The 24,457-nt window shown below is 32.2% G+C and overlaps 1 protein-coding gene and 1 long non-coding RNA gene across 7 annotated transcripts in view; one reads left to right on the forward strand and one right to left on the reverse strand.

Annotated features, from left to right (window-relative positions):
* Window positions 1-24,457, forward strand: part of LOC149491327 (uncharacterized) — a 149,394-nt gene that overhangs the window by 10,390 nt on the left and 114,547 nt on the right. The gene's annotated exons all lie outside the window — the stretch shown is intronic.
* Ack-like (activated Cdc42 kinase-like) overlaps window positions 1-24,457 on the reverse strand; it is a 47,545-nt gene that overhangs the window by 4,011 nt on the left and 19,077 nt on the right. For 5 of the 6 annotated variants that reach the window (XR_016315847.1, XR_016315845.1, XM_089697096.1 and 2 more), the window contains 19 exons: window positions 22,781-22,930; window positions 21,513-21,661; window positions 21,247-21,387; window positions 20,878-21,037; window positions 19,832-19,963; window positions 19,478-19,575; window positions 19,143-19,239; window positions 18,592-18,825; window positions 11,583-11,766; window positions 9,540-9,640; window positions 7,648-7,749; window positions 6,455-6,517; window positions 5,939-6,019; window positions 3,066-3,103; window positions 2,853-2,987; window positions 1,897-2,024; window positions 1,682-1,728; window positions 1,327-1,511; window positions 3-51 (listed from right to left, as the gene is read on the reverse strand). Coding sequence is in view for 4 of the 6 variants with exons in the window: in XM_089697096.1 (XP_089553222.1) it covers window positions 3-51; window positions 1,327-1,511; window positions 1,682-1,728; window positions 1,897-2,024; window positions 2,853-2,987; window positions 3,066-3,103; window positions 5,939-6,019; window positions 6,455-6,517; window positions 7,648-7,749; window positions 9,540-9,640; window positions 11,583-11,766; window positions 18,592-18,825; window positions 19,143-19,239; window positions 19,478-19,575; window positions 19,832-19,963; window positions 20,878-21,037; window positions 21,247-21,387; window positions 21,513-21,661; window positions 22,781-22,930 (2,274 nt within the window). In the remaining 2 variants the exon portion in view is untranslated. The remainder of the gene's footprint in view (window positions 1-2; window positions 52-1,326; window positions 1,512-1,681; window positions 1,729-1,896; window positions 2,025-2,852; window positions 2,988-3,065; window positions 3,104-5,938; window positions 6,020-6,454; window positions 6,518-7,647; window positions 7,750-9,539; window positions 9,641-11,582; window positions 11,767-18,591; window positions 18,826-19,142; window positions 19,240-19,477; window positions 19,576-19,831; window positions 19,964-20,877; window positions 21,038-21,246; window positions 21,388-21,512; window positions 21,662-22,780; window positions 22,931-24,457) is intronic. The other variant, XM_089697119.1, reaches the window with a different exon arrangement.

Consider the following 24,457-nt stretch of genomic DNA (forward strand, 5'->3'; position numbering starts at 1 on the left):
ACATCGCTGTCGATTGTCGTCATCGATGCCGACGGGTCTCCAAACACCATCCTATAATTTATTTAGGTACTTAATATAAATTAGTAAGTCACAAGTTGGTAGAAAGAAACATGAGTTTATTATAAGTCTAACATAAGCCCTCTTCCAGTTATTAAAATATGCACTATTAAACCAACAAAGAGATAGGAAATAAATGTTCATAAATATATTTTTTTACTTATTTTAGAAGGTAACTGGACTCTTTATTACTGTAGAAAATAGAATAAGACTACAGTCTACAGATAACATTCGTTTGCTAGTTTTACATTTTGCTCTTTTCGAATAGGTCTAAGAAATTTTTTTATTTCTCACTGTCGAATCAACATAATGCCAATTTTCTCATTTAAGCCGATATCCTAAATTAAGAATATAATTTGTACAATGATGAATAAAGTACATTTTTTTATTTCTTTAAAGACTTTAAATAATGTTTGTTATCGTCTTATCAATACATAATATAAACATCCAACGTCTCCCAGTGAGAAGCCATAATTCCATTTCATTCCTCTGATGTCGCTGCATTATATCAACCACCAAGATACTGACAAAGAACCAACTGGTAATATTCATCTGTACTTGAATGATAATGTTAACATTAATTTAAAGTATGTAATTAACATAGTCGACGCTTTAAGTGAATACCGTGGATTTTTTTTGTTCGACGCTAAACAAGATAACAGCGTTGCTTCAGGATCTAACAGGTATTCAGGCCAGATCATCATGTTAATTACTATCAAATCAGCACAACAAAATCAGAAATGAAATCAAAATAAATAAATGTGTTTTAGTGTAATTTGTAAAGTCTACTAATGAATCGAACTTAACTTTATCCGGTTTGAGTAAATTTTTGCGTCGGTTTTAAGTATTTGATGCTACAGTAATAATATGAATTTTAAAAGATGTGTAATGTAGTCGTAGAGGCTTAGCGTACATATTCCCCTATCAAGAATTGAAACAATTGATATGACAAGTACCATGAATTTTAATAGATTGTTAGTTAGAAATTAAAGACTTTTTAACCGAGTTTAAACGCGATTTATTCTAAAATCCATTAAAAAATCTTTAATTTCAATCTTTAAAAAAATCACTAGATTGTTAGTTCTTTGCAAGCGGTTAATATAAATCAAGTAGTCGTAGAGACTCGACGTCCATGATACCCTTTTAAGATTTGATATTAAAGTAGTATCATTAATATTAATAGACGTGTTAGTTGATAATAAGCGGTTAAAGTAAGTAGACCATAGAGAACTGGTTTCTTTTCATACGGTGATATAGCAGATTACATACCCTCCCGACACAGGTTTCTGTAACGAATTGAAGTGTGATTGTGTATATTGATTTTTAGGTGATTCTTTTGGTATCGTGGATGGCTTGGCCAACATATCGTGTGACCTACTAATCACCGATAGAGCGGGAGTTGGCTCTTCAATTAAACTCGCGTATACCATTTTGGATTCCTCTGTTATTGACGCCTGTAAAAATCAAACAAAACAAAACAAAACAAAAATTATTATTATTTTCATTTTATCACGTATAAAAAAATACTTGATAAAATGTAAATTATATTAAGAGTAGGTAGTAAAAAAAAAAACAAAAATAAAAAATAAAAAGTGCTGTCTTGATAGCAACTCTATAATCTTACTTGAATGTCAGGAACGCTGTTTGCTTCTTCGCTAAAGTTCCGTTTAGCTGTAAGAAATAATTAATGCGCGTGTTATTTAAATGTATTTTTTTTTAATATTTAATATACTTACAATGAATGAAAAAAAGTCGGTTGCATCTGATAGTTCGACCATGTAAAATTCAATACTTTATATGAAATATTAATATTATAATTCAAGTTCAGGTGAATGTTACCAGTTGGTTCCTTGTCAGCTTCATGGTGGTTGCTATGATGCAGCGACACTAGCGGGAACTTGAAGTGGAATTTTGACTTTTCACTGGGGGACGTCGGTTGTTTATCCTCACCCAAATCATTCATTGATCTGAAAGTTATAAAAATATATTTGAAAATCTAAAAGATAAATTTGGAAATGTTTATACTTTATATCCATCATAAGTACATCGCCGACGGAAGAGATAAGCTTTGAGTAAAACGAATAATAAAATTAGGTACTTACAGATATACAAAATTAGACTAGGCTTTAATAGATCTTTGTCAATGTTGTCCTGAATTAAGTACATGAAATATTGTTCAAAGTAGGTCTTTACTTACCAACTTATAAAGAATATGGTCTCACAGAAAAATCCTATGATCCGACGTGTAGTCTTTATAATAATATTTATACCTAGCTAAAATGATACGATTATTTATGAAATGAATTTAAAAATGATAAATGATGAAATGAAATTTAAAATGTTGTTTAAGTATATAAGAACACAGTTATATGTAGTTATATTATTATTTTATTACGTTATTGTATTGCTATTATTTAGTAATAATATTTCATGGTTTTTCTATTTCGTTATCGTAATGTGCCTATTAAATTAACTTGAATATTAAGTCACAGGTAGTATTGATATTGCTTATATGTATTAGAAAAATTTACCATGAACATAAGTTTGCTTAATTTTTATAATTAATAGAAAAATATAAGCCAGCGAATGTTATCCTTTTGTATTTTTCGAATTGTAGCCTTTTGAATTATGTACACTACTGGTGACAAAAAAAATGAGGACAACACCAGTTTTTAAATAAAAAAAAGAATCATTAAGATCGGTTCAGTCGATATTTCTCAGGTAACAAACCAAACAAAATATCAAATTGAGTGAACCCTCCTTTTTTAAAGTGGTTCGAAAAAGAAACAACTTACTTGGCAGTTAGCTCGTTTGCCATAGCGCAGGCTGTCTCCAGGGTTCTCTCGTCTTGTGGCGACATTGGCTTCATGGTGGTGTAAATCTTGTTCTTCTCCGACTTACTCAGTGTACGAGTCCTGCCCAAAGCATTTCTAAATTAAACATTTAATATTATGCTGCCCCTAATTATCGTATCTACATATTTATATTTTCAATAATTTAAGACACACCTGATAGCCGTTGCGACCTCCTCCTGTTGGAACTGTCCCTGAAAATATATAATGTACATATAGTTTAATTCAGTAAATACTAAGACAGATCAATAAAACATCTAATAACGCTACAAATGACAATACAACTAACTAATATATTGTACACACGGTAGTGCCAGGACTAGATAACATTTTAGTGAGGTATTTTAGCTAAATATCATCTACCAGAAACTTGCCCATTTTCTGTTTCCCACATATCCTACATCGTAAAAGTTTACCAAGAACATATTTACCTGCCAGTATTCTTACATAATTCGAACACATATACACAATAACGTCGTCTAGGTTTAGATCGATATAATAAACACATCTTATATAGAAACCGGCTGTACTTGTTAACACAGAAAATATTGTTACATTCTGCGAATATCTCTTGTAATTTTTGGGCTGAAAAGTTGATAGGAAAACAAAGAAAGCAAATTTAATTTGATTATTCAATATAGTTGCCTTCGAGGACGATACAACGATTAAGGTGATATAATTTTTCTAGTACAATTTGTCTTTAGACACTAAGAAGGCATCGGTTTCAGCGATTACCCTATTAGAATTTATAATATATTGACGGTACATTCATTTCAGCGATCATTTTCTTGAAGCGTAAAAACAGGAAAACCTTTCTGGACACCAGATCTGAAGAATGGGTGGATTCGGAAAAAGATTCTGAGCAAAATTTGGGACACGTTGATAAACCTCAAAAAACAACAATCCCTTTTTATTTAAATTGGAGCTTCTAAGGGGTTTCATGCTTCAAACTCTCCACAAATTTTATGGTATAGTCTCTATTTAAAGTTTCTTTTTTTCGATAAATATTATACCATACGCATCCCATAATATTGACGCCTGAACTTTGCCAGCCTACTGCTATGTCTTTACATGCTTTGGAGTCGATTGAACATCATAAGACTCGGATGTCGGCCTTTTTGATTAAAGATAGAACATTGCTCAGAATATTGAATGTGAGCTTCGTGTAGATAGGTCCATCACCTTCCTTTGACATATTTAGTCTCAGCTATCTAGTTGTATACACTTTGTGGTCTTCTAAAATTATTTGGTGAATTTTTTCTTTTCGCCTATTACCTCCTTTTTAGGGCATCCAGTGTATCGTCCTCGAAGTTCATTTCCCTCATTGAAATTTAAAGAAATACTTTTAATGTAAGTTGATGCGATGAGCGCAACGCCCAAATAATGACTATCTAGAAAATACTGAGCTACACATGAAATCTGTTCTATTCGTTTCCTTCGGACTAAAAAAAGTTGCTTTACTTATACTACGTCTATACAAAAAAGTAGTCCGACAGCTTATAGACAGATAGTAGTAACGCTATTTGTGTATTAACTTACAAACTTTTCAACCCAACAAACAAGTCCAGTGATAAGAATATACAAGTAATGTAGGTACGTATAGATTCTTTTATAAATGGGTACCGTGGATCAAATAATTAACATCGCATCGTTAATCGCTAATCCTTAATATCTAAAAAATCATTACTAAAAAAGTTAAATCGATACGGACTTGAAACCTTTGTCAAATTTTAAAATTCATCAGGCGAATCCCTGTCCCAGTAATACACTTTCTTTCGTAAATTTAAGGAGCAAAATAGGACAAGTATAACACATAGTTAAAAAAACACAACGCATTTATTAATTTATGATGATTTTTATTCACAAGTAATCAATGCATTCGATTCTAGATGTCAGATTTCGATTTTTAGAGTAACATCTCTGGTATTTAAAAAGAAAAAAGTTTATTGACACAAAATTGTAGCGACGTCAGTTCTATAATTCAGAAATTGTTTATTATGTTTATGAATTTTTATCAGTAAAATCAAATCTTTCAATTACTTGTATCCGCCATTATTATTATAAATATGTAATCGTAATTGAAAAAAGTTAAGTAAATGTGCAGTTCTAACAAAACGAAATATCATGTTATTCTATGTCGTCGTTACTAGGTTACGTTGTTGAATTTTGTTGAACTGTCAAATGTTGCCTATTAAAATGGCTCTACTATAACGATCTTTGCTTTTTATCGATACAATCTTTAAAAATATTATTTATAAGTAATCAATTTTATACAAACTATAATTACATATTTAGACTAAGAATAAATTCTAAAGTAAAATGATGGTTACACTTTATAAGATGTAACAATGTTACAATTTTAAAATGATTAATGTCCTAAATTTGATACTAGGCGATGTTCGTTATATGTGCTGGTAATATGGTGTATTTCTAATGGTATATCTCGTATATCTACATAAGATCAAGTAATTGAGGGTATGAAATAAAATGGGATAAATAACGCTTCAACATTTCAGTGTTTTAATACTAAAGTACAGTATCAGAAACTACTAGCTATTTACTAACCCATAACCTTATACTACGCTTAACGCTATATCTAGAGGTATATTTCGAACATTCTTAACTTGTGCGATCTAAAAAAAATCGTTTAGGTGAGCTAAAACACTTATCAACCTTACTTACATACCGTTGGGTTTTAGCTGCTAAAAATGAATACACACGCTTTTAAAAGACTTTTGTTTTTTATTGGCCACGATACTAAATATAATACGACCGATAATTTGATTCGGTTTCATAGATCGAATATTCCACATCGTAGCTCTGAAAGTAATATAAATATTGTTTTTTTTTGCCAATGTATGTTGTGGTATGGTTAAATTAATAAAAAAAAAATATCTTTATTGAGTACAAAAATTAATACAGTGTGGCTCAGTCTTCCTAGCTAGGAAAATCCTGTGTTAAGGAAGACAGTTCCTTCCCAGAGAACATGTTCAGTACAAAACAAAGATTACATTAAAATTGGTACTCACGTCTTCCTTTCGCTGACCATGGTTCCGAAACATCACCTCAATTTCATTGAGAAGACTTTGACTGAAGTCAGTGTATGTTTTCTGGAAAATTAGGACATAAAAGTCTTATTTTATATCTTACAACGCATTAAGCTAACTTTAAGAACAAAAATTCCCATAGCTTGCGTGATATTCGCGTACTTTTAACAAATTACCGTTTTAAATTGTAAGTAATGGAAAGGAATTCGTTACATTACGTACGTTTGGTAATTTAAACCATTTTAAAAAACTGTTATCAATTTTTTGAATGCTAGGCTAGGGAACTATGGTGATTTTTGTTTTTTACTCTAAAATAACTATTTATAAATATCAAACTTATAGTGATTAAAAAAAAAACAAAAAAAGCTCCTAGCGCAAGCATACAAATGCTAAGCTAGGATTGTTCGAAACACGAACTGTTTTTGTGAGCTATATGATATTATCTTCACCAAACCCGCTAATTTCAGACTGTGCTGTATAAATAAAATGGATACCCACTGGTATACCGGGACTATCTGGCGCTGCTACTTCAGCTCTAGCATTATCTGTTGCTGTACTCTCCTGTTAATATAATATAGATATCCATAAGACTTAACTTAAGACAAACTAGACCATGATTATACTATCTTTGCCCGCGACTTCGCATGGTTCCCTATGTACTCATAAAAAAAATTGGCACACAGATATAATCTATCTCTGGGCCAAATTTTATCCAGGTTTGCTCAGTTGTTTGAGCCTAAGTTTACTAACATCCATTCATACTTACAAACGTTTGAGATAATAAGGATTACCAGCTTCCATCCAGTGCTCCTCATGAACCTCTAACGTTATACAAAAAAAAATGAACAGAAATAACATCAAAAAATAATAACAAACAATACAACAATGAAAAGGAACAGGATTCTAATGTACTCTCAGTTTGGCTTCTCGAAGTCGATTGAGATTCTTAGTTTTTGTTCTTTGAAAGAGTAAAGTAATTTAAAGTTCAATTAAATTAAAATTATAATTTTGTTCCAAAATCAATTAATATGATCTATGTAAAAGTAGTTGTACATATCTATACTAATATTATAAAGCTGAAGAGTTTGTTTGTTTGTTTGAACGCGCTAATCTCGGGAATTACTGGTCCGATTTGAAAAATTCTTTCAGTGTTAGATAGTCCATTTATCGAGGAAGGCTATATATCATCACGCTACGACTAACAGGAGTGGAGCCACGGGGTGAAACCGCGCGGAGCAGCTAGTTATAAATATTGTTATTATTCAAATACAGGTATTTAACCATTGTATCATTTTAATTTTTTCTAGTTTTGCATGTGTTTTCTTTCAGATTAGACGAACAGAGATAAATAAAATAAATAAATAAAAAAAATGTATAAATTTCATTCCTCACGCTTTTTCGACCGTTGTTGTCTCAAACTTAACAAGTTAAATACTAAAACCTTCTTCGAGAACCATTATATGTATTAAAGAAAGCAGTAAAATCTGTTGGGTAGTTTTAAGGATTTAAGCATATGTATGGACAGATAGATAGATAGACAGAGAGTGGGAAGTGACTTTGGTTTTTACTACGACACATCAAATGAAATCAATGATAATTGTTGAAAATTTAAATATGAAAAGGATCTGTATAAACAAAGTAAAAAGACACAGAAGCATAATGTAGGTTTATTAAACAAAAATAATACTTACAGTGTCAGTGTCCGAGATTTCATGGTACTCGTGGGCCTCTGAGCTCTTGGCTGCAGTATCCTCAGTTTGTTTGTGTGAACGCCTAAGAGTAGCAGATTTCACCTTTTAAAATAAATAAAAATGGGTTAATACTTCATATTCATAATTGTAGGAGATTGTGTTGAAATATTTGAAGCATGGTTACTCAAAAATTTTGGTTACTTTCCTTAGTGGCTTACTAACTAGGGTTTTCGGAACCGGGTACCCGGGTCGGGGATCCCCGGGTATTTGAGTGTTTTCAAACCCGGGTAATATTAGACGATAAACCCGGGTACCCGAGTATCACAACCAAACATTTTTTTTTTGTTTTGGATTTGTAACAAAAGCAAGAAATCGGCTGCCAGAACACTCGCGTACCGCTTTAGTATTTTTAAAATATGTATTATTTTACGAATAAAAAATAATATTTTATGACATTCACTTCACTAAAGTAAAAAAATTGATTTGAAAGAAACCTTGATGTCCATTATTATTATTTCTGAAAAATTTAATTTTTATTTTTAAGTTGCTCATTATTTTTTTCATAGATTATTTTAAGTTCAACAAGAATATCTTTTCATTTTTCATTAATCATTTTAATAAATATTTCTGGACTTTTCATTATTTTTATTGATTCTTGCACTCAAACTCAAACATTTATTTATTCAATTAGAATTCTTATAAAAGCACTTTTGATTTTTGAATCGTCATAACATTTTTTAACATTTACCGCCGATTCGGATAGCAGTATCTATCGAGAAGAACAGGCAAGAAACTGCATAATTGCTCTTTTAAAATCATGTCAATATTTTAATTTAATTTAACATAATATGTAACTTATATCTAACTACATAATATGCCAAAGAACAGTCCTGTGGTTCTTACTCGTCAACCCTCCATGGATATCTTCCATAATATACATATGTATATTCCTTAATGCTGTAATAGGCTCTCTGAACTAATACACTCAAAACGCAACAAACAATATTGATTCAAATAATCAAACTACATACTTAATATACGTTCTTTTGGTTTCAAAATTTTGACTTTGATTTGTTTTTTTTTTTGTATTCCTAATAAAAATAAGCATACTGCGACAAATTTTGCGTTGTTTTACTTGAATAAAATGCGATACCCGGGTATCAAAAAAAATAATACCCGGGTACGAAAAAAGTCCGGGTATCCGAAAACCCTAGCCTCCACTACTAAGCCTGCTATAAGTTACTATTGTAGAGCCATTTTAATAGGCAACATTTGACAGTTCAACAAAATTCAACAACGTAACCTAGTAACCACGACATAGAATAACATGATATTTCGTTTTGTTAGAACTGCACATTTGTTTAACTTTTTTCAATTACGATTACATATTTATAATAATAATGACCGATAGAAGTAATTTTAGGACTTGATTTTACTGATAAACCATTCTAAACATAATGAACAATTTCTGATTTAAAGAACTGACGTCGCTACAATTTTGTGTCAATAAACCTTTTATCTTTTTAAATACCAGAGACGTTACTCTAAAAATCGAAATCTGACATCTAGAATCGAATGCATTGATTACTTGGGAATAAAAATTATCATAAATTATTGACATGTGTTTCAAGTTCGATTGACAAATGTTTCAAGTCCGTATCGATTAATTCACTTTAATCGATGTTTTTAAGCAGGTTACCACCCTATGAAGATAAAATTGATAGACGTCAAATGTTGCCTATTAAATTGGCTCTACTATAAAAGTCACTAATTGCATACAACAATTTCCGAAATTGTAACAAAATTTAGCTCATAAATGTAAAATACATTTTCAACTACAGTATAGAAACTTTTTTTCACTTGTTAACGATAATATTGATTCATTTTCTTACCTTGCTTAAGAGGCTCTTGCCGCTTGACTCTTCCTTTTTGGACTTGGAACTCTTCTTGGAAGCTTTACCTGGCTTCGAATCTTTTGAATCCTTTGAATCACCTATAATCATAATATTAAATTAATTATAATAAGCGCAAAAAATATTTCAAAACATGTATGAAAAAATAATAATTGTAATTTTTTTGTAGGTCTACCTATTTCTACACTAAATAAAAGGACAATTCCATATCGTGACAGTTTTGACCATAAATATTTTATATTACCAACGTAGTTCAATATGTTTAAAACGTAAATGTGTACACTTACAGAAATCTCTAGAATTAAATCAATAAAGAAGACATTTTATATGTTTTGAAAATATTTTAGAATTATTAGGATAATAATTCTGACGCAAAAAAGTTCGAAAACTAAATTCATTCTTGGTTCTTGGTTCATGACTTGGAGTGGGGTAATTAACACGATTTTCTTCTATACATAGATTTAGTTTATTTTGTTAGAATTTCTTCAATTAACTCCCATTATCTTTTTTATCGGTGTATTCGTTCGGTTCGGTGTTAGCACAGAACAGTAAAGTAGATAGAAGTGTGATGTGGGCGTGGCCCACGTGTCAATGATAAGTTTAGATCACCTAACTTGCTCTCAGTTGTGCGCAGAAAAATATTCGAGTCGGTTGTCAGCTGTCAAACCTTTTTTCCATATTTATTCATTAATTAGGACGTGTTGTTCGGTATATAGAGTGCAAAAATGATAGCAGACGAAATAGTATCAGCAATGAAGGCATTTCATACCGTCGGTAAGTCTTATTTTAATTTATTTTAATTATATTTTATGTTATAACTTCGCTTGTCGTAATTTGTCAAAATTGTATACAAATATCTAGTCAAAATGAACCTTAATCCATAAGAAATTAGTACTATTATAGATTGAACAGCAAACAAGACTTTCTGGAATATTATTGCAATAAACAAACGAATGTCGCTTTAGTGATGCTTGTGGTGCATATCGACAGTATCGATACTTTAGAAAAGACAAACATTATAAATATTAAATTTTATTTTATTTTTCCTTAGCTTTCATTTGTCTAATTTATTTATAGATTTCCCAAAGAGGCTAATTTAAAAGAGAAATGGATAAATGCAACGTGACGAGTTAACTGGATGCCGAACAGTACTAAGCGGTCTAACAAAGGCCAACGATACATCAAACCTACAGCAGTTCCAAGATTTAAAATAATGCATATTTTCTGTTTGTATTTTGTAAATATAGATTTATACTATTCTATTCCGTTTTTTATTTAATAATAATAATATAAAAAGACGTACTTAGTAGTAATAAACATACTCCAAAATGTGACGCATTATACTATATTATGTACTCATATAAAAGAAAGAAAAAAAAATACACAAAAAATATTTATTTGTGAATTATCGATAACAAGGCTGACATCCCTCAGAGCATAGCATCAGATAAATATCAAGTTAATGTCATTAATGTTGAGTGACACAAATTTCAACCTTATCTCTATGTGTTGCGTTTCAAATTTATATCTATCGAAAACTAACGCCCTCTGTTGTGGAGTAGCTGAATGTTTTCGAATTTGGAATTTCTGTGCAATGAGAAACAAAACAGCTAATATACCTAGGGATGTTATACTAAAATAAACCGTAACATGGTGCGTTAGGGTACATATTGAAATGCTGAATTTATAACCTAAGTCAGTTTTTACTCAAATTAAGCTGTCCAATCAAAGGCATAGTTTACTTGTAGTGTACTGTATAACTATCGGTTTAAATGTGTGGGTTTGGCGACACTGGTTTTCATACTAATTAGACATTACAGCACTTCTATATGTTTTTACTGTTCTGTGGGTGTTAGATAGCCCATTTATCCAGGAAGGCTATAGGTATATCATCACCCTAAGACCAACAGGAGCGGAGCAATGCGGGTGAAACCGCTGGGCACAGCTAGTATATAATACAAAATATTAAAAAAAAATTAAATTGAAATTTAATTGAAAACTAACGCATGAGATTTAACTTACGATTGTCACGTTTGTCCCCACCGGAGCCGGAGCCCGAGCAGGCACTGGGCACGTTGTGTGACGTCAGCAGCGGGTAAGCGATGCACGTGGTGCCGACCAGGTGCGACGGCGAGTTCGGGTTGATCAGCGGCACTTGCTCCAGGTCGTCCGACGGCTTGTATGGCGCCACGATCCGGCGCGGAGGCTGTTGTGTATGTTTGTTTTATTATTCAGTTCATCATCAGTATATACGTTCCCAATACCACGAGCAATGAGGCTATTATTTAGTTATAACTTTTAGTATTCAATTTTTTGAACTTGAAAATACATTGTCAATTGCTCTAAAGCTACAAGATATAAATATACACGAGTATCTAATGCGTGATATTTTTTTTTATATTTTTTTCATTTCAAATGTTCAAAATTTCCACGAGGCTTTCTAAAATACGTAATAGGTACTACTTAAAATTGTTCAAGTTACAAAATAAATAAATACGTTAAGCTTTACTTTATCATGATAACCAAATATAACTTGAAAGGAAAATTACACAGGGAAATTCATCTTTCGTGCTTGAGGTGTAATACCGAGGGATGATAAAAAATTGTGGGTGTCATGGAAACAAATAATGATAAAATGTATAAGAAATAAAGAAATGGTAAAGAACTGAAAGCTTACAAAATAATATAATATTCATGCACAAACGTATTTTGCAACCACCTGTAAATGGGTGCAGAATGGATAAAAGTTGAATAAAAACTTTCCATAGCATTATTTCTGTAAACATAATGAAATTATGCTGAAAATAATGTAATGATCTAAGATTCAAGACCTGCAATAGATGAGACATATTATTACAAATTTTCTCTTTCCTGAACCGAAACGACATTATCAGTTTTAACTAAATCTTGTAATTGACTAAATCTCTGATAAAACCATAGGCCATTTATATCCCTACTTCAAAACAAATAATGTACTTTGAATACTACGAGCCGACAAACTTTTAACTTGGTAGGACTATTCAATAAAAAAATTCCAAAAAGGATTTCATAAAATAAATATACAACTTCTTTCCTGCGAGACTACAAGATACAAACAATGTAGTCAATACTTTATAATTGTTTTCTCCAAAAACATATCACGGACGTTGCCGAAGAGGGAAACAGCTCAAGATTCTAAAATTGGAGCAAATTACTAAATCCCATCAAACGCAAAAGGAATCACATAAATCGTTTGAAAGCCCACGGCGTTATGGAATAACGAGTAAACAAAATACAAAAAAAAAAACATTCTAATTGAGAACCTCCTTCGTGTTTGCACTTTGACTTTGATATTTGAAAATAATGAAATCACAATTTAGGACAATACGAAAAAAATAATAATTACAACTCATAGTAAACTATTCTGCAATCTATTAACATTATCGTTGTAACACAATATACAGATACATACAGTAAGGGAACTTCATACAAAACTTTCGAAATGGCTCACGCACACAAGCAAGTGTGTTTACGAGAATCATAAGGGTATTCAGGGGGATCGATAGTAGTGGGTGACACGTCCACAGATTTTGAAAGACAAAGATACATATTATAGAAAAAAAGTTTGTATATGTTGGTAATATTTTCGATGTGTGAGTAAAAGTGATGTGCACGACACACTTCACATTAAGTAAATATCGATTGTTTATAGGCCTTTCAATAAACATATAAATCCCTGACGTGACGACAAATTAAAACAAGGTTAATTTTTAATTTCTGTAGACATGAAAGAACGAGTTCAAATTATACTGAAATATTTTTCATCAAAATGTTAGCTACAGATAGTCAATTCGACTATGTTCATTCTTTTCATTCTAAAAAAAAATCTAACTTAAAAATTAGGTATATACGGTTTCTTGCTTTAACAATAATTGTATGAGGATGTTGTGTCTCTTGTTACGTCCCGGCCTTAACAGCAAACTGCTGACACGCCGTTCGCATGGGAACGGAATGCGAGCGTGGTTTTGCTGTTAGCTTTTAAGACTTCTTTAGAATAATTATTAAAAATGTATAACGATTCTTTAACTCCGGTCTGCATCGTGCAGACATGGTTATAAAGTCTCATTTTAATTATTAAATGTAGTTTTAAAGTACATCTGGGTATTTTTTGGGGCCTCTAGCTGTGTGAAACATAATTGGCGCAGTCGGTAGGATCCTCAAAAAACGTGGCATAGATAGAAATTTTGCTATCGCTACGGAGCTGAGGATCCAGAGTCTACGGTTTCTGCGGCCTGGAGGCTTAATCAAACATCGATCCCAAAAAGTAACCAGATGTGGTAAGTACATAGAATCGATCTGTGCTACTTATCCCTTTAGTTTTAATCCTTGTAATTTTAAATACCCATAATCCTTGATAATTATTCCCTCGGGAGCCTACATCGTATAGGTATGTCCGTATGTTTAGGTTATAATTGTAGGAATAAAATTAATTAAAAAGTATGAAATAAAGTTAACTTTCATATTATATTATAGAATATATTAATTAGTATATGCGTAGTAACGCATTTTATAAAAACGTACGGGACCTTATAGAGATTTATCAAATTAATCTATAACAATTAATTATTTCAATTTTACAGACGCAATTAGATATTAAAATAATTAGTTTAAATATTCGAGCCCAATCAGAATTTAAGTTTTGGATTCAATTATTACATATCGTTGTAATATATATTAATTTAATGTATTTTAAATAATTTATAACGATATTGTAATATGATAAAGTTTACTTAAATTGATAATGCGTTAGTATTCATACGAACGTCCTTTACAAATTTTTCCATTTTATGTTAAATTTAATATAATTAATAGGTACCAAATTCCACTTATAGTAGAAATAAAACCCTAGAATCGAAATCAGATAAAAAAACTACGATAATTTAAAATCATAATTATTTTAATTAGTATAAAATAGTAGTTTATCTTTAGTTTTCGTCAGTTTTTTTTTCTATTAACATACAGTCATCCCTCTTTTCTTGTCATCCCTCCTTTTCCCTACATCAAGTACACAGTCATTCTTGTACATAGAGGCTGAATGCCCGAAGTTTGATATTGGGTATCTTTACGAGATGAAAGATATTGCATATTATTATCTCCCTTACGTCCCGGCCTTAAGGCTGCAGTCTAGCAAAATTGCGTTTTCAACAAGTTATTTGACAATTTTTTCCCGGCTAATGAAATGATAAACTGAATTTTTTTTTCTTGTTTATCAATTAGTGTTATATACGCAATGCGCGTGAATTTTTTCACATTTATAAAGTTACTTTATGTTACCTTAATCAGGCCTTCAAGATAAGTCTCTTTCCCCCAAAATCATTTCGAGCTAAGTTTGTGCACTCACTACGTTGCAACCGATTACAATTTACATAATCTGATCAGCGCATTATTATCCTTATATAGTCGTTATTAAAAACTGCTGAATACAATTGCCGAAAAACTTATGATTTTCTTAATTAGAGCGTTATAAATTCATTAAATTTCCCATTTTTTGCCTTACAAAATCGATTGATAAATACTGCTAAAAGTTATTTTTTCCATTAATTTATTCGAGTTGGTTGAAGACCAATGAGTATTAATCCTTTAAAAAATTTTTTTTTTGAATTTTGATAATTCTTTAAATATTAAAAAAATATTTAAAATAATAAGTAAAAATCCTAGCGAATTTCTTTAGTCGCGCTCCTTGGGCCGGAGCGTTCTGACGTGTGCTCTACGCTCGATTTTCCTTCATACCGAAGTGAAAGTTGCTCTACTTCATTAAATTTAATATTTTTGTTAATTGATTATTTTTATCTTAGTTTTGTGCAAATATTCGTATTTTTAAACATTTGATTTCGATATGGAAAATAAACGAAAAAAATACGCGTGTAACTAGTAACTACTAGAAAAAAAATTATCTTCGAACATAAAGTTAATGAAACCAAATAGATTGCAAAGGTGATTGGCAACAATTTCTTTATTTTACGGGGTGTCAGTAAAGGGATGTATATTTCCAAAAGTTCCAAAAATGTTTATTTTTCGTTTGAGAAATACAAAATATAATATAAACTTGTATTGAGAACTTGAACTTCCCAAGTTCATCCGGGGAAATCCCCATACGGGGAAAATGATTTGTTTACTCCAAAATTGATCCGAGGTGTTTTAATTTTTTCTTCTAGTCATTTTCAATGTAGCGGCATGTTGTTTGATTATTAATTTTGTAACTTAAATACAGGATGTTGGTTTTATATTCTGATCTTACAGACGCGCTGACAAATTTAGTCCACCATTTCTAGTTTAGTCTAACTACAAAACTACCAAAAAACTCTAAGTACCAATATTGAAACGAATGGATTATCATCACATCATCAAAATTCAGTGGGGTTGAGAACTAAACAAACAGAAGTAACAGAGACGCGAAGAATAAAAAAAGAGGACGAAAACGATAATTCGTTGATGCTTTCCCTTTTCGACGTATTGTTAGGGTACATCACCAATCTGCAAAAAACAAAACTGATGATTCCCAATTGCTGATTAAAAATGAAAAACAAATAATCGACAACAGTGGTGAAAATTTGCTGATCACAATGAAACATCCTTCAGTGGTAGCAGATTTACTCATTTAAAATGTATCGGTGAACAGCGTAAAGGAGAGGAGGACAGGAAAACATTATGAATGTGGATGGTGGATTGTATACAGGGTGTAATCGATAAGTATGTGCAGGCGATTATGACGTTATTATTGCAGGTATCAAAAAACTTAAAACTGATATCGAAATTACTTTACCTAATGAGCAAAATGACAATAATAACTTTTTAAAAGTATAACGAGAAATATCTAAAAAATTTACTTTATACACTCCCATATCAAAAAGGGAAAATGGGACTAGTAGAAGTTAAATGTCTAATTCCGGCAAAAGACATGAATGCGGAAGATGCGGTTAAAAAAAATTTAATATTTGAAATACAATGCAAAAAATAACACTTTTGTCATAGATAAGAATCATGACTATTTTTTCCAAATTCAGGGACAACTAAACGTTGCAGAAGCAGAAGTCTGCTTATTTGCTGTTTGGACTGGAGTGAATCATTCGTTAAAAATAGAATATATAAAAAAGTATGTAACGTTTAGGCAAAATAAAATGATGGACCATTATTGGATTTTACATAAATTGCCTACTGTCAGAATTGATTGATTCGAGACTTCAGCATTCGATGCCCATCAAGGACCCATCCTATATCATTCAAGCGATTGAAAAAAAAGAGATAAATCCAGTGCAACCGATAAAGCATCAGAATGCTAGCAAAAGATTTATTAGGTTTATCAATATAAATCTATATATTATACATAATATAATAAATCTGTAGAAGACGCGAAGACTGACATCCGCGCGGACGGAGTCGCGGGCGGAAGCTAGTCAGAAATAAATATCTTTTGTTTTCATTTGCGTATTTTTCTATTTTATAATTTTTTAACACAAACATTACATTTTTTTTATTAAATACAAAATTTGTTTATCCGTTTTATTAGTTAAACTGAACAACTTTCACTAAGAAACTTAGGTCGAAAAAAATGTATAGAGTTATGCATTTTGTATGGAAAGCTTATTTTTTTTTATATTTCGTACAAATTTCTTTGTAAAAGTTGATCAGTTATATAAACATGAAGTTGAAGATATCAATAGAAAGTATTCGCAAATTTTGTGTACTGATAAAAAAAAATCACCCGGTGTAATTTTCACGAAAATTGTTTCAAATTGTCATTTTTGGTACTTATTACGAATATTAAATTATACGAATGATTTAATTTTTAAAAATTAAGTGGAGCAACTTTCCCTTAGTACATTTGTATTATTTACATATAGGATGACAGGATGCATTTGTTTGCACTACTAGACCAAGCCCTTAACAGCAAACTGCTGACTACGCCGTTCGCATGGGAACGGAATGCGAGCGTGGTTTTGCTGTGTTTTTAAGACTTCTTTAGAATAATTATTAAAAATGTATAACGATTCTTTAACTCCGGTCTGCATCGTGCAGACATGGTTATAAAGTCTCATTTTAATTATTAAATGTAGTTTTAAAGTACATCTGGGTATTTTTTGCGGCCGGCTGTGTGAAACATAATTCTCTTCATATGATTTGTATATAAATATAAATACATAAAAGGTATATTTTTATCGATAATCGTCACGTCACCACTTTTTCAAGCACTAGCCTGACAAATTGTTCTTTTTTTCATCCTAAATTAACAAAAAGGAAGAGATTCTACCGTCTACGCTCCTCTAAAAATAATTATATTAATTTATTTTTGCATATTTGTTTTTACGAATTTGGTTTAATTTTTCGTTTTAAAATAATTAAGTTTACATAATATAAATTTTATTGTAAACTAGCAGTCCGCCCCGGCTTCGCCCGTGGTACATATTTACGTTTTCTCTACGTAAGAACCATCCTCGTACTTCAAGGAATATAATAAAAAAAGAATTAACGAAATCGGTTCAGCCGTTCTCAAGTTATGCGCTTACCAACACATTTTGGGATTCATTTTTATATTATAGATACTGGTTAAAAATAATTGTTGAATATAAGTACAAATATAGAGCTAAAACAATTGGTACATTAAATAGCGTTCTGCGTCCATTACTAGCAGTATGCAGGTGGATTATTTCTTATTGCAAATTAATATCTTAGCCACAAAAAAGGACACTATTATTGTATCTTTACGGGTTTCAATCTCAAAATTACCACAAATGCAACTTAAAAAAAATCAAACAAAATATACCGGCTGAATTGACTACCTCCTCCTTTATTTTTGAAGTCGGTTAAATATCAAAAAGGTTACAGCCCTATAGCTTCAACAGTGCTTACGTCATAATTTCATCACATGGGCTTAGTTTCCTAACTGTATGTATCTGTCAACTGTGGTTGTAATCTTCTTGAAAGTAACGAAAAAGAAAAAACAAATTTTTAACAAAAAACAAAAAAACATCGCGTTTCAAGCCACGGCACTTACGCATCCGGCGATATCCATGAACGCAATGTCGCCAAAGAACGCGCCGTCCAGGCCCACGTGGCCCGTGTGCTTGACGTCGCCCTGCGGGCCCGATATCATGCAGTGCTGCAGCGAGCGCTTGCCGGTGTACGTGTGCCGCTTGGCGTCCGAGCGCAACAGCGTCGAGCGGAACGAGCGGTTCGCGGAGCGCGACACGTGCGTCGTGTATGAACCGGCCGCGAATGAGCGTGCGTTCTGGTTAACAAACGTGTCTCGTTTACGACCAGCTATTATTTTTATTCTTTTTTCTTTTTTTTTAACAATTTGGAATATTTTAAGAAATATAATATAAGACAAAAGGGAATTTCGAAAACTGTTCGTTAATTCTATACGTCTGGTCGTTAACAAGAATGGGATGATAATGTCACAGTGTGATTTAGTTATCTGTTATTGAGGAGGAGAAATATTAGTCAAAGATGTCAATGTATACATGGTCCAGGGGAAGGAGCAAAGTAATGAGTAAAACTTGAATGGACATGCTTGCTGTTTTATTCTTTATTATTCAGTCTTACCTCAACCTTTACGCATGGCTTTGTTTTGTTCGGATCAAATAGTCCACGAGCGCCTCCTGGCAACTCTCCATACCACATGGCCGAATGAGTGTAGTTTCTGTATTAAAAAAAGTTCATAATTTTTCAATATCATGTTTCCGTATATATATTGGATATAAATTATTAAATTATTATCTTAATCCTGACTGCTGAAAGAATCATGAAAGCGTCATGAAAGAAGAAACCTTAAATTGTATTTTTCCTAACAACCAATTTCTAGTTGCAACATGAATACCACGAGATTTTTTTTATTGATTTCGTTATTTAAATTTATTATGTTATGAGTTCACACTCACTCTTTGGCCAGCACAGTTATTTTTTGGCCAGTTTTGTATTCGAGGAAACTTGATCGTCGACCATCCTCCGGTTTTACATAGGTGCAAGTAGCCTCTACCTAAAAAGTGAAGAAAATACATTACCATGTATCTAAATTAAGATCAATAGATACCTGTAGGCTGTAACTTTAATTATATTTAAATACTACAGTAGATACTAGATTTCCTTTCCTCTTATAGAAACGCAGCATATACACTACCTATTTAGAAAAAAAAGCAGGGAAATGACTAGTTTTTTTTTTTTCAAAAAAGTGTTTCAAAAATAAGATTTTGCTTGCTGTAAAAAAAATTTCCTTTATATTGACTAGAACTTACCTCTTGAGGCTTTATTTCCATCAATCGTATTTTCACGTCCTTGAATGTTGGCCGATCATTGGGATCATGTGCCCAGCATTGCAACATCAAATCATAGTATTCTTCAGGGCAGCATTCTGGGCGCTCCAACCTCTAAAAAGTCAATAAACATTTAATCTGTTTCCATCCGCCGTACTACGCCCTACGATATGCATCAAAATGAAACTCTATCATTGATTTATTCAAGTATGCCAAACTTTTGTGGAAATGATCATTAAGACCAACCAAATGCCCATAAAGAAAGTGTGGGTTATAGTCACTGTTTACCTAAAACGTATAACTCATTAGATTAACTTAAGTTAAGCTAAGATTCTCTGATGTAATAAAATATCTCGATAATCGATGCAGGAAAGCTGACTTTATTTAAGAAAAATAATTTTTCTCATAAGGTAAGTAGGTACCTAAAAAATTTTCCACCCAGTATTACGAAAATAAAATAAAATTACTCAGTACGATTAGTTTATCCTCTAATCGGATTAATATCATAAAAAACTCTTACAGAATATCATAACATATTGAACTTATCAGATTGAATATCAATTTTATTAAAAGCATAGCAATTGTAAAGGTTGTTAATAAAATATATTGCGTCTCTATGCAAAGAAAGGTATTGATTAATGTAACAAGAAGGAGCGTGGGTGAGAGGTCGTGACATTCGCAGATCAAAACAAGCATAATCCTGTTATAGTGGGAGTTGTTTTTATGGAATATTGAGTCAATAAACATAAAATCATGTTATTTTATTTGCTGAAATGATAAAAACGCAAAAGTTACAATATCAATATGAAAGATTATAAAGCTCTGCGATAGGTATATTTTAATATGAATGTAAAAGTTTTCAGGGGATAAGTAATTAGAGGTTGAGAACACTTCTTCGAGTCCTAACTATTCACAATTTTCCACTATTCACAATTTTCCTGGGCGGTATTAAATCGTACATAACATAGCAACGGTAACGACGTAAAAAATATTTCAGCCAATATTGAATATATAATAAAAATAGCAACCTGGTAGTTTGGCGCATCAATGGCTTCAAGTATCTGTTGTCCGGAAAAGGCCGCCCACGGTTGAAACCCGTAAGTGAACATTTCCCACATACACACCCCGAACGCCCACATATCGCTCGATGGAGTGAAGCGCAGATACAGAATACATTCCGGAGCACACCTTTTGTTAAAATTATATTTAGAAATAGCCCTTTGTGATGAATTTCTATATGAGAAATATATTGAGGAAAGTCTCGAAAAAAGGTAAAATTGACTGATATTGAGGTAAGTGTAGACTATTATATTATTGAGGCATTTAAGTGGAAAATATTAGTTTACAAAAGGAAAATATTAATAACATCAACTCTTATGAAATTATGATTAACTTACCAAGCGACGGGTAGCTTCAGGTTGACATTATAATTGGTTTGGTAGTAATCCTTCCCTACCCCCAAAGCCCGTGACAATCCAAAATCTGAGATTTTAACCCTATCCTTGCTAAACACTAGTATGTTTCTAGCCGCAAGGTCCCTGTAAAATTATTCATGCTATATTGTTCGGAAAATCTTAGAAATTCATGACGGATATTTATTTCATTGTTACCCATATAACGTTCATTCAAAGGTAAATAAAAAATCGCCAAATAGATTACTCACCTATGAATCAGTCTTTTATTTTCTAAATAAGTCATTCCATCACAGATCTGTTCTGCAAACTCACAAAGATTTAGCACTGGAAAATTCGGCCGGAGTGTAACCTCACGGAGGCATTCCAATAGGGATCTCAGTGGTGCTAACTCTGTGACCTAAAATAATTGATTTATTAAACATTCTCAGTCAACCCAAATAACATCATAATATGTATAAAGTCAGTTGTGCGCCGAAATAGTGGAGAAATATTTTATATTTTTATCCCATATCAAGTATCAAGTCATAACAAAACCAACTTCAACAATTCAATTGATATATAAGTACTATAAAATTTGCGCAACAAGCATCGCTTTGTCTGCATATTTCCTTTTAAAGTTCATGTGAAAATGTGACTGTATTTTATTTTCAGAATACTTAACGGAAAAATGATTGAATTTAAACATGATTCGCTCATACAAAAGGTATACAATAATGTTTGATCGTGCCCCGGCCGGGGCAAGGACGGGGCACGGCCCGGTCGTGACACGGTCGCGCGTTACCGAGAATCATCCTTTACACACAGTCACACGTGTATCCAACGACCAGTTATTTATTCAAATGTATAAATGAACAAATTCAGTGAAAATACAAATTGATACTTAACTAAAAGCAGCACGGCATTATTTGTGGCACGGTAATAATATCTCTATTATTACCGTGTTTGTGGTGAGCAAAAGTAGGTATACAATTACAAAACATACGCATAAATTATAAGCCAATTTAATAGGCAACATTTGACGTCTATCAATTTTATCTTCATAGGGTGGTAACCTGCTTAAAAACATCGATTAAAGTGAATTAATCGATACGGACTTGAAACATTTGTCAATCGAACTTGAAACACATGTCAATAATTTATGATAATTTTTATTCCCAAGTAATCAATGCATTCGATTCTAGATGTCAGATTTCGATTTTTAGAGTAACGTCTCTGGTATTTAAAAAGAAAAAAGGTTTATTGACACAAAATTGTAGCGACGTCAGTTCTTTAAATCAGAAATTGTTCATTATGTTTAGAATGGTTTATCAGTAAAATCAAGTCCTAAAATTACTTCTATCGGTCATTATTATTATAAATATGTAATAAAATTGAAAAAAGTTAAACAAATGTGCAGTTCTAACAAAACGAAATATCATGTTATTCTATGTCGTGGTTACTAGGTTACGTTGTTGAATTTTGTTGAACTGTCAAATGTTGCCTATTAAAATGGCTCTACAATAGAATGATAACTTACCAACATCAACGAATCTAGGTGTAATACAACCCCATAAAGCCTGACTATATTAGGATGATCAATACTATGCATCACGGCGGCTTCCTTCAGAAATTCCGTAGAGTTCGAAGTCATACGCTCATTTCCGAGACATTTTATAGCTACTTGTATCTGCAAACATTTTTACAATTGCAGCAAGTTGGATTTGATGATTTGTGGTTATAATACGAAATATTTATTCCAATTTGTCCTAAATAGGAGAGTTTGTTAAAATATTGTCACTAGTTGGGTTGAACGCTGTATTTGATTATTTCCAGTAAGTGGATAAATATATAAATTACTAGCTGCGATCCGCGGTTTCACCCGCGTGACTCCGCTCCTGTTGGTCTTAGCGTGATGATATATAGCCTATAGCCTTCCTCAATGAATGGGCTATCTAACACCGAAAGCTTTTTTCAAATCGGACTAGTAGTACCTGAGATTAGCGCGTTCAAACAAACAAACAAACTCTTCAGCTTTATAATATTAGTATAGATTGCAATTCTGGTCTTAAAAAACGATAACTTATGTAGTTCCGAGCACAGAGCGAAATATTAGAAGTCAGAATGGGTTATTATATCGGTCAATTAAGGCGAAATACAATCATGCTTGTGCACCTTTTGGGCTACGCCCCCTGGGTGGAGCATAAGAGCGCGCGGGACGCTTCACAAAAATCCCCTCGCCACGCCATACAACTGAATAGATGACGGAATCATACGGAACTAACGGAGGTTCAATGAACTTTACTTATGGTACGGGAGCCAGGAACAAATTTTATGACCAAGTTCCTCTCAAGCGGTAATTAGTAAAATGCATCAAAGTATAGTATTATGAAGCCTCGTGAACGTCAGCTGGAGCTCGGTTGGGGGGAAGAGCGGTTGTAGCCTCCCGTATCAGCTGACGGTTTTTCCACCAAGATACAGCCAGCTGACCTATATATTTATCCACAGTTACATATAAGCTATCATCAGGTAAATTTTTGTTTGAGAGGAAATCACGGAAAATAAATTTTTTCTTTCATGTTCGAGACACCAGCTGACGTATAATACACCATGTTGTAACCAGCTGATTATTTTTTTTCGTTGAGATATTGGGTTAGCTACAATTTGACAAATTTTTAGCTGAGAGGAAATGAATGAATGAATGCATTTTTTTTCCTACGTGCGTGGGAGGCTACAACCGCTCACCCCCCCATCCGAGCGCCAGCTGACGTTCACGAGGCTTTATAATACATACTATACTCTGAGGCGTCTGACGAATTATCTCTTGAGAGGAAATAATTAACCAAGTTTGCAACTGGCTCCCGTACCATTATATTCTTATATTCGCGCGGTTAAAGCTGAGTAAAGTGATCCGGCAACGTCTTTTCGTTGCCGGGCCCATCGAACTATAAAAATCGACCTTTGTTCCTTTGCACGAAGGTCGATTTTTAATTGGCACAAATCTGGTTACAAAAAGTGAGCTTGTTTTAACTAAATTATTTTATGATGTAATTATTTGTTATTGTTAGAATTGTCGCTACCTACGTTACTAGCTTATTTGCAAATCTTTGTAAACAAATTTTATAGTTTTTCGACATGGGGACTTTACGTACAATATGATAAGTATTAAAAATACATAATAGAATAATGCTATTTACGTTTATTTTTTACATTATTA

The sequence above is a fragment of the Colias philodice genome, chromosome 1 (assembly GCF_061535455.1).
Source record: "Colias philodice isolate Cphi_HAF_F1 chromosome 1, ilColPhil1 Martin Lab GWU primary, whole genome shotgun sequence".
NCBI classification, from domain to species: domain Eukaryota; kingdom Metazoa; phylum Arthropoda; class Insecta; order Lepidoptera; family Pieridae; genus Colias; species Colias philodice.